The sequence below is a fragment of the Chroicocephalus ridibundus genome, unplaced genomic scaffold (assembly GCF_963924245.1).
Source record: "Chroicocephalus ridibundus unplaced genomic scaffold, bChrRid1.1 SCAFFOLD_749, whole genome shotgun sequence".
NCBI classification, from domain to species: domain Eukaryota; kingdom Metazoa; phylum Chordata; class Aves; order Charadriiformes; family Laridae; genus Chroicocephalus; species Chroicocephalus ridibundus.
The window spans coordinates 9,034-19,517 of NW_026961361.1; the positions used below are offsets into that span (position 1 = coordinate 9,034).

At 70.5% G+C, this 10,484-nt stretch overlaps 1 protein-coding gene across 1 annotated transcript; it reads left to right on the plus strand.

Annotated features, from left to right (window-relative positions):
- QPCTL (glutaminyl-peptide cyclotransferase like) lies at positions 1-8,917 on the plus strand. The gene is given in 8 exon segments (XM_063321869.1): positions 1-1,186; positions 2,556-2,696; positions 2,783-3,076; positions 3,983-4,135; positions 5,647-5,746; positions 7,543-7,659; positions 8,756-8,835; positions 8,837-8,917. Coding segments are annotated over 8 exon segments (1,164 nt in total). The 5' UTR covers positions 1-973; the 3' UTR covers positions 8,903-8,917.
- Positions 8,918-10,484: the final 1,567 nt, after the last annotated feature.

Here is a 10,484-nt window from a genome sequence, read left to right on the forward strand (position 1 = left end):
GGTGGTGGCCCCATGGCAATCACCCCAGCTGGTCTGATGGCCCCATGGAGGTTGGTGGCCTGATGGAGGTTGACGGCCCCATCTGGGGTGCTGGCCCTGTGGCGGCTCATGATCACGTGCAGGATGGTGGCCCCATGGAGGGTGGTGGCCCCATGGCGATGACCCCAACTGGTCTGATGGCCCTAGGGAGGTTGCTGGCCCCGTGGTGGCCCCACGGAGGGTGACATCCCCGTCTGGGGTGGTGGCCCCATGGAGGTTGACGGTCCTATGGGGAGTTACGGCGCCGTGGAGGGTGCTGGCCCCATGGAAGGTGACCTCAGCCCCATGGGGGGGGTGGTGGCCGCCCCGTGGGGGTGACGTCCTGCCCGTGGCGACGTCCCCAGGGAGGGTGACGTCACCTCGGGGGTGTCATCCCCGCGCCGGGGTGACGTCCTGGGTCCGAGGTGACATCCCACCTGGAGTGACGCCCCCCCCTCCCCAGGCCGGGTGACATCTGTGGTGACATCACACATCGAAAGTGACATCACCATCGAGAGGGACATCGCGCCTCGAGCGGGACAATCGCCATCGAGAGGGACCTCACCGGGAAGAGGGACGTCGCCGGGGGGGCGGGGGATGTCGCCGGGGGGGAGGCACATGGCGTCTGGGGTGACACCCCCACCGGGACGACGACCCCACACGGGACGGGGGGGGTGGCCGGTCCCTGCCCGCCGCCGCCGCCGCCGCCACCGTGTCCCCCGTGTCCCCGCGGCCGCCATTGCGCATGCGCCGACCCGGCGCGCCCCGCCCACCGCGCCTGCGCCTCGCTCCCACCCAAACCCCGCCTCTCCGCGAGCGGGGGGGCGTGGCCTGGCGCGCTCTCAGCCTATAGGAGACGTCCCCGTCTGTCCCCCCCCGCGGCAACGCCCCCGGAGACCACGCCCACACGAGACCACGCCCCCCCTCCCCTTCGGGAGGCCCCGCCCCCCGCGCCATGCGGAAGGGAGCCGGTGGCTCCCGCCGCCTCCGGGCCGCGGGTTCGGGGCCCGGGTCCGGTCCGGTGGCGGTGCCGTTGCCGGGCCCGGGCCCCGGGTTCTGCCCGCGCTCTCGCCGCTGTCCCCGCTCGTTCCTGCCGCTCCTGGGGCTGGCGGTTGCCGTCGCCCTCCTCTACGTCGCCTGGCCCGGCGGGGAACGGGATGCTGGCCCGGTGAGCTGGGGCCGGGGGGGGGGGGACCGGGCGGGGTGTGCCCGGGGAGGAGTGTGTGGGGGGGGGTCGGGCATGTTCCCGCTGTCTCCGGGAGCTCCCAGACCCCACGGGGACCCCACAACCTCCCCCGGGGCCCCCCAGACCCCAGGGGTACCCCAGGCCCCATCATAGGGGCACCCAGGACCCCCCAGACCCCATCATAGGGGCACCCAGGACCCCCTCAGGACCCCCCAGACCCCATCATAGGGGCACCCAGGACCCCCTCAGGACCCCCCAGACCCCATCATAGGGGCACCCAGGACCCCCTCAGGACCCCCCAGACCCCATCATGGGGCCACTCAGGACCCCCTCAGGGCCCCCCAACATCCTCCAGGGCCATCAGCCCCCTCCCCGAGCCCCCCAGGACCCCCTGGACCCCATCATGGGGGCATCCAGGACCCCCTCAGTGCCCTCAGCCCCCTCCCCAGGACCCCCCAACATCCCCCAGGACCCCCCAGAACCCCATCACGGGGGCACCCAATGGATCCCAGGGCACCCAGGACCCCCCCAGCACCCCCCTAACCCCATCACGGGGGCACCCAGGACCCCCCCAGGGCCCCCCAGGACGCCCCAAGCCCCATCACGGGGGCACCCAATGGATCCCGGGGCACCCAGGACCCCCCCAGACCCCATCACGGGGGCACCCAATGGATCTCAGGGCACCCAGGACCCCCCCCATGGCCCCCCAGGACCCCCCAAGCCCCATCATGGGGGCACCCAATGGATCCTGGGGTCCCCAGAACCCCCCCAAGACCCCCCAGGGCCCTCAGCCCCCTCCCCAAGCCCCCCAGGACCCCCCAAACCCCATCACGGGGGCACCCAATGGATCTTGGGGCGCCCAGGACCCCCCCCAGGGCCCTCAGCCCTCTCCCCGAGCCCCCCAGCACCCCCCAAACCCCATCACGGCGGCACCCAGGGCCCCCCCAGGACCCCCCAAGCCCCATCACGGGGGCACCCAATGGATCCTGGGGTCCCCAGAATCCCCCCAGGGTCCTCAGCCCCCTCCCCAAGCCCCCCAGGACCCCCCAAACCCCATCACGGGGGCACCCAATGGATCCCGGGGCACCCAGGACCCCCCCAGAACCCCATCACGGGGGCACCCAATGGATCTTGGGGCACCCAGGACCCCCCCAGGGCCCTCAGCCCCCTCCCCAAGACCCCAGCACCACCCAAACCCCATCACAGGGGCACCCAGGACCCCCCCAGGACCCCATCCTGGGGGCACCAAACCCCTCCAAGGACCCTCAAACCCCCTTGGGGCACCCCAACTTCCCCCCCCCCCGCCATAGCCCCACACACTGACATGGTGTCCCCCCCCCCACAACCCCAGCACCCCCCCGGCCCCCCCTCGGACCCGTCTCTCCGGGCGCTGCTGGATCGGCTGGATCCCACCCGGCTGCGGGACACCTTCCTGCGCCCCCTCCTGCGGGAACGGGTGCCGGGGGGGCCCGGCAGCCGCGCCGCCCGAGAGGTAAGACCCCCCCCCCCCCCCCAAAAAAAAACCCACCCCCCACCCTAGGGTGCTGCCGTGCCCCTCACCGGGCAGGGTCCCCGCAGCACATCGCGGGGTGTTTGGGTGCCCTGGGGGCCGCCTGGCACCTGGAGCTGGACGCCTTCGAAGCGGGGACCCCCCGGGGGCCGCTGACCTTCACCAACCTGGTGGCCACGCTGGCCCCCTCCGCCCCCCGCCGCCTGGTCCTGGCCTGTCACTACGACACCAAGGTGTTGCCCCCCCGGCCCGGGGGTGGCCGACGGATCTTCGTGGGGGCCACCGATTCGGCCGTGCCTTGCGCCATCCTCCTGGAGCTGGCGGCCGCCCTCGACCGGCCCCTGCGGCGCGCCAAGGACAGGGTGGGTGACGGGGGGCCACGAAACCCCCCCCCTCAGGGTGCCTGGGACCCCCCCCCCCAGGGTGCCTGGGTCCCCCCAAGGTGCCTCGGTCCCCCCGTGACCCCCCCCCCCCCCCCGCAGTGTCCCTTGGCCCCCCCCCAAGGGATGCCTGTGTCCCTTCCACCCCCTCACCCCCCACCCTGGACCCCCCCCAGCCCCCCGCCCCGGGTGCCTGGGTCCCCCCCTGTGTGTCCCGTCCCCCCCCCGGGTGTCTGGGTCCCTCCCGGCCCCCTGGATTCCCCTTGGACACCCCCCCCCCCCCCAGCATGGCTAGGTGCCCCCCAGGGTGTCTGGGTTCCCCCCTTGGACCGCCCCCCCCCCACCCCAGGGTGCCTGGGCCCCCCCCCCAGATCCCCCTTGGACCCCCCCCCAGGATGGCTACGTGTCCCCCCCCACCCAGGGTGCTTGGGTCCCTCCCACCCCCCTCAACCCCCCACCCTGGGTCCCCCCCTAGACCCCCCCCCCAGGGTGCCTGGACACCCCCTCCCCAAGATGCCTGGGCCCCCCCCACCCCCCCCGGATCCCCCTTAGACCCCCCCCCAGGATGGCTATGTGTCCCCCCCACCCCACATGCCTGGGTCCCCCCCCCCCCCAGGGTGCTTGGGTCCCTCCCACCCCCTTCACCCCCCCCGCCCTGGGTCCTCCCTAGGGTGCCTGGACGCCCCCCCCCCCCAGGATGCCTGGGGCCCCCCCGATTCCCCCCCCCCCCGGACTCCCAGCTCCATCCCGTCCACCCCCGCCCCAGGACACCTCCTGCCCCCCACCCCCGGGGCCACCTGGGTCCCTGACCTGGGCCACGTGGGTGCCCCCCACCCACCCCGGGGTGCCTGGGTGTCGTGTCCCCCCCCCCGTCCCCCCCCCCGGCAGGGTGCGGAGGTGACGCTGCAGCTGCTGTTCCTGGACGGGGAGGAGGCCTTCGGGGAATGGAGCGCCACCGACTCCCTCTACGGCGCCCGGCACCTGGCGGCACGCATGGCCGCCACCCCCCACGGCACCCACGGCACCCACATCACCGCCATGGTGAGGGGCAGCGAGCCCGCTGCTGGGGGGGAGGATGGGGGGGGAAGGTCTGGTGGCACCCAAGGGCGGTGGCATGGCGGTGGGAGGGGGTCTGGTGGCACCCAAGTGCGGTGCCATGGCAGTGGTGTGGTCTGGTGGCACCCAAGGGTGGTGCCATGGCGGTGGGAGGGGGTCTGGTGGCACCCAAGGGTGGTGGCATGGCAGTGGGGGGGCCTCTAGTGGGCCTCAAGGATGGGGGGACACCAATGGGGTGCTCTGGTGGCACCCAAGGGTGGTGGCACGGCGGTGGGAGGGGGTCTGGTGGCACCCAAGGGTGGTGCCATGGCAGTGGGGGGGCCTTTAGTGGCCCTCAAGGATGGGGGGACACCAATGGGGTGCTCTGGTGGCACCCAAGGGTGGTGCCATGGTGGTGGGAGCAGGTCTGGTGGCACCCAAGGGTGGTGGCATGGCAGTGGGGGGGCCTCTAGTGGGCCTCAAGGATGGGGGGACAGCAATGGGGTGCTCTGGTGGCACCCAAGGGTGGTGGCACGGCGGTGGGAGGGGGTCTGGTGGCACCCAAGGGTGGTGGCATGGTAGTGGGAGGGGGTCTGGTGGCACCCAAGGGTGGTGCCATGTGGGTGGGAGGGGGTCTGGTGGCACCCTAGTGCAGTGCCATGGCAGTGGTGTGGTCTGGTTGCACCCAAGGGTGGTGCCATGGCGGTGGGAGGGGGTTTGGTGGCACCCAAGGGTGGTGGGATGGCAATGGGGTGCTCTGGTGGCACCCAAGGGTGGTGGCACGGCGGTGGGAGGGGGTCTGGTTGCACCCAAGGGTGGTGCCATGGCGGTGGGAGGGGGTTTGGTGGCACCCAAGGGTGGTGGGATGGCAATGGGGTGCTCTGGTGGCACCCAAGGGTGGTGGCACGGCGGTGGGAGCAGGTGTGGTGGCACCCAAGGGTGGTGCCATGGCAGTGGGGGGGCCTCTAGTGGCCGTCAAGGGTGGTGGGACAGCAATGGGGTGCTCTGGTGGCACCCAAGGGTGGTGGCATGGCAGTGGGAGGGGGTCTGGTGGCACCCAAGGGTGGTGAGATGACAATGGGGTGCTCTGGTGGCACCCAAGGGTGGTGGCATGGCAGTGGGAGGGGGTCTGGTGGCACCCAAGGGTGGTGGGACGGCAATGGGGTGCTCTGGTGGCACCCAAGGGTGGTGGCATGGCAGTGGGAGGGGGTCTGGTGGCACCCAAGGGTGGTGGGACGGCAATGGGGTGCTCTGGTGGCACCCAAGGGTGGTGGCATGGCAGTGGGAGGGGGTCTGGTGGCACCCAAGGGTGGTGGGACGGCAATGGGGTGCTCTGGTGGCACCCAAGGGTGGTGGCATGGCAGTGGGAGGGGGTCTGGTGGCACCCAAGGGTGGTGGGACAGCAATGGGGTGCTCTGGTGGCACCCAAGGCGGGGGTGTCGCGGCGTTGTCCCAGCTGGGCCAGTCCTGAGAGTGGTGGCACCCGGGTGTCCCCACGGCCCTGCTGGTGTCCCCAGAGCCTGCTGGTGCTGCTGGACCTGCTGGGCGCCCCCCACCCCGCCATCCACAGCCACTTCCCCCGCACCCACCACTGGTTCCTGCGCCTCGTCGCCATCGGTGAGGGACGGGGACACGGGGACAGGGGACACGGGGACGGGGACACGGAGATGGGAACAGGGGACACAGGGATGGGGACACGGGGATGGGGAGACGGGAACAGGGGGCACGAGGACATGGGGATGGGGACAAGGGGGCGGGGACAGGGGACAAGGGGATGGGGGACAAGGATGGGGACAGGGGACACGGGGATGGGGACACGGAGAGGGGAACGGGGGACACGGGGACACAGGGATGGGGAGACGGAAACAGGGGAGACGGAAACAGGGGACACGAGGACACAGGGATGGGGACAAGGGGACAGGGATGGGGACAGGGGACACAAGGACATGGGGATGGGGGACACGGGGATGGGGAGATGGGAACAGGGGACACGAGGACATGGGGATGGGGGACACAGGGACACAGGGATGGGGACAGGGGACAAGGGGATAGGGGACACGGATGTGGACAGGGGACACGGACATGGGGATGGGGACACCGAGATGGGAACAGGGGACACGGGGACACAGGGATGGGGACAAGGTGATAAGGGGATGGGGACAAGGGGGCGGGGATGGGGACAGGGGACAAGGGGATGGGGACACGGAGATGGGAACAGGGGACACGGGGACACAGGGATGGGGATACGAGGATGGGGAGACGGGAACAGGGGACACGAGGACATGGGGATGGGGGACACGGGGACACAGGGATGGGGACAAGGGGGCGGGGATGGGGACAGGCGACAAGGGGATGGGGGGACAAGGATGGGGACAGGGGACACAGACATGGGGATGGGGACACGGAGATGGGAACAGGGGACACGGGGACACAGGGATGGGGACAAGGGGGCGGGGATGGGGACAGGGGACAAGGGGATGGGGACATGGAGATGGGAACAGGGGACACGGGGACACAGGGATGGGGACAGGGGACAAGGATGGGGACAGGGACACAGGGACAAGGATGTGGACAGGGGACACGGACATGGGGATGGGGAGATGGGAACAGGGCACACAGGGACAGGGGACAGGGGACAAGAGGACAGGGGACAAGGATGGGGACAGGGGACAAGGGCACGGGGCACAAGGACGAGACAGGGGACATGGGGACGGGGGAGACGGGGATGGGGACAGGGGACAAGGATGGGCACGGGGGACACGGGGACAGGGGACATGGGGACGGGGGACACGGGGATGGGGACATGGGGATGGGGATGGGGGACACGGGGATGGGGACATGGGACAAGGATGGGGACAGGGGACACGGGGATGGGGGACACGGGGATGGGGGACACGGGGATGGGGACAGGGGACAAGGATGGGGATGGGGGACACAGGGATGGGGACACGGGGACAGGGATGGGGACAGGGGACACAGGGATGGGGGACACGGGGATGGGGACATGGGGACAGGGATGGGGACACGGGGATGGGGACAGGGGACAAGGATGGGGACGGGGGACACAGGGATGGGGACACGGGGACAGGGATGGGGACAGGGGACACGGGGACGGGGGACACGGGGATGGGGACATGGGACAAGGATGGGGACAGGGGACACGGGGACGGGGGACACGGGGACGGGGACATGGGGACAGGGATGGGGACATGGGGATGGGGACAAGGGGCCGGGGGACAAGGACGGGGACAGGGGACACGGCGGGGGGGGGGACACAGGGATGGAAACGGGGAGGGGGAGGAGGCTGGGGGTGTCACAGAAGGTTGTGTGTGTGTGTCCCCCGCGTCCCCCCCCCGTGTCCTCTCTCTGTGTGTCCCCCCCCCCCACCGTGTCCCCTCTGTGTCCCCCCCCAGAGCAGCGCCTGCGGGGGCTGGGGCTGCTGCGCGCCCCCCCCCGGGACCAGCCCTTCTTCCGCCTCAGCCCGGCCCCGGGGCCCGTCGAGGACGACCATGTCCCCTTCCTGCAGCGAGGTGACATCCCCAAACCCCCCCCTTGTCCCCAAACCCCCCCCCCTCTGTCCCCAAACCCCCCCGCCCCGTCCCCAAATCCCCCCCTCTGTCCCCAAATCCTCCCGCCCCGTCCCCCCCCCAAATTGTCCCCACCTCTCCCCCCCTCTGTCCCCAAATGCCCCCCACTGTCCCCAAATCCCCCCGCCCCGTCCCCAAATCCCCCCCCCCCCCGCGGTCCCCAAATCCCCCCCCCATCCCCAAATTGTCCCCAACCCCCCCCGTCCCCAACCCACCCCCCCATCCCCAAATCCCCCCACCTTGTCCCCCCAAATGCCCCCGCCTCTGTCCCCAAATCCCCCCCCCTTGTCCCCAACTCCCCCTGCCCTGTCCCCAAATGCCCCCCCGTCCCCAAATCCTCCCCCTTGTCCCCAAATGCCCCCCGCCTCTGTCCCCAAATGCCCCCCCTTGTCCCCAACTCCCCCTGCCCTGTCCCCAAATGCCCCCCCCTTGTCCCCAAATCCCCCCCCTTGTCCCCAACTCCCCCCGCCTTGTCCCCAAATGCCCCCCACTGTCCCCAAATGCCCCCCACTGTCCCCAAATCCCCCCGCCCCATCCCCACTCTGTCCCCAAATCCCCCCCCTTGTCCCCAAATGCCCCCGCCCCGTCCCCAAATTCCCCCCCCATCCCGTCCCCAACCCACCCCCCATCCCCAAATGCCCCCACCCTGTCCCCAAATCCCCTGCCCTGTCCACAAATTGTCCCCAAATCGCCCCCGCCTTGTCCCCAAATCGCCCCCCCTTGTCCCCAAATCCCCCCCCTTGTCCCCAACTCCCCCTGCCCTGTCCCCAAATGCCCCCACCTTGTCCACAAATGCCCCCGCCCCGTCCCCATATTGTCCCCAAATCCCCCCCCTTGTCCCCAACTCCCCCCGCCTTGTCCCCAAATTGTCCCCAAACCCCCCCCCCCCCCCCCCGAGTCCCCATGGCCGCGTTGTCCCCTGGGGCGCGTCGTCCCCCCGGGGGCGATGGCATCCCATAGCGGGGGGGGGGGGGGGGGGGGGGGGGAGGGATGTATATCCCCCCCCCCCCGCCACTTCGCCGTGTCCCCCCCGCCCCAGGTGTCCCCGTGCTGCACCTCATCCCCACGCCCTTCCCCGCCGTGTGGCACACGCCGGGGGACACCGAGGACAACCTGGACCCCCCCCACCGTGGAGGACCTGGCCAAGATCCTGCTGGCCTTCGTGGCCGAGTTCCTGCAGCTCTGAGCCCCCCCCCCCCACCCCCCCCCCCCCAACAACCACGGGGGACACCCCCCCCCGGGGACCCACCCCCGGGGACTCAGTAAAGGGCTGGGTGACCCCCGGGGACGTGTCCTGTGCTGTCACCCTGCCACCCCCGGGGACACCCCGGGGACGAGGGACATGCGCCATTGGGGGGGCGGGGGGGGACACGGGGAGATCCCAGGGAGGGGGGATCGGGGGTCCCTGGGGACGCGGGGGGGGGAATTGGGGGCTTTGGGGACACTGTCGGGGTCCTTGGGCACCCCAGGGTGCTGTTGGGGTCCTTGGGGACATTCTTGGGGTCCCTGGGGGTGCTATTGGGGTCCTTGGGGACACTGTGGGGGGGTCTTTGGGGACCCCAGGGTGCCATCAGGGTCCTTGGGGACACTGTGGGGGTCTTTGGGGACATTATTGGGGTCCTTGGGGACATTATTGGGGGTCTTTGGGACCCCAGGGTGCCATCGGTGTCCTTGGGGACACTGTGGGGGTCTTTGGGGACGTTACTGGGGTCCTTGGGGACACTGGGGGGGTCTTTGGGGATCCCAGGGTGCCATCGGTGTCCTTGGGGACACTGGGGGGTTCTTTGGGGACGTTACTGGGGTCCTTGGGGACACTGGGGGGTCTTTGGGGACATTACTGGCGTCCTTGGGGACATTATTGGGGGTCTTTGGGGACCCCGAGGTGCCATCAGGGTCCCTTGGGGACACTGTGGGGGTCTTTGGGGACACTCTTGGGGTCCTTGGGGACACTGGGGGGGTCCTTGGGGTCCCCAGGGTGCCATCGGGGTCCTTGGGGACACTGGGGGTCTTTGGGGACGTTACTGGGGGTCCTTGGGGACACTGTGGGGGGGTCTTTGGGGACCCCAGGGTGCCATTGGGGTCCTTGGGGACACTGTGGGGGTCTTTGGGGACGTTACTGGGGTCCTTGGGGACACTGTGGGGGGGTCTTTGGGGACCCCAGGGTGCCATCGGGGTCCTTGGGGACACTGTGGGGGGCTTGGGGACATTATTGGGGTCCTTGGGGACACTGTGGGGGGTCCTTGGGGTCCCCAGGGTGCCATCGGGGGTCCTTGGGGACACTGTGGGGGTCTTTGGGGACATTATTGGGGTCCTTGGGGACACTGTGGGGGAGTCTTTGGGGACCCCAGGGTGCCATCGGGGTCCTTGGGGACACTGTGGGGGGTTTTCGTCGACATTATTGGGGTCCTTGGGGACACTGTGGGGGGTCTTTGGGGACGCCAGGGTGCCATCGGTGTCCTTGGGGACACTGTGGGGGGTCCTTGGGGACATTACTGGGGTCCTTGGGGACACTGGGGGGTCTTTGGGGACATTATTGGGGTCCTTGGGGACATTATTGGGGGTCTTTGGGGACCCCGAGGTGCCATCAGGGTCCTTGGGGACACTGTGGGGGTCTTTGGGGACATTATTGGGGTCCTTGGGGACATTATTTGGGGTCTTTGGGGACCCCGAGGTGCCATCGGGGTCCTTGGGGACACTGTGGGGGTCTTTGGGGACGTTACTGGGGTCCTTGGGGACACTGTGGGGGGGTCTTTGGGGACCCCACAGTG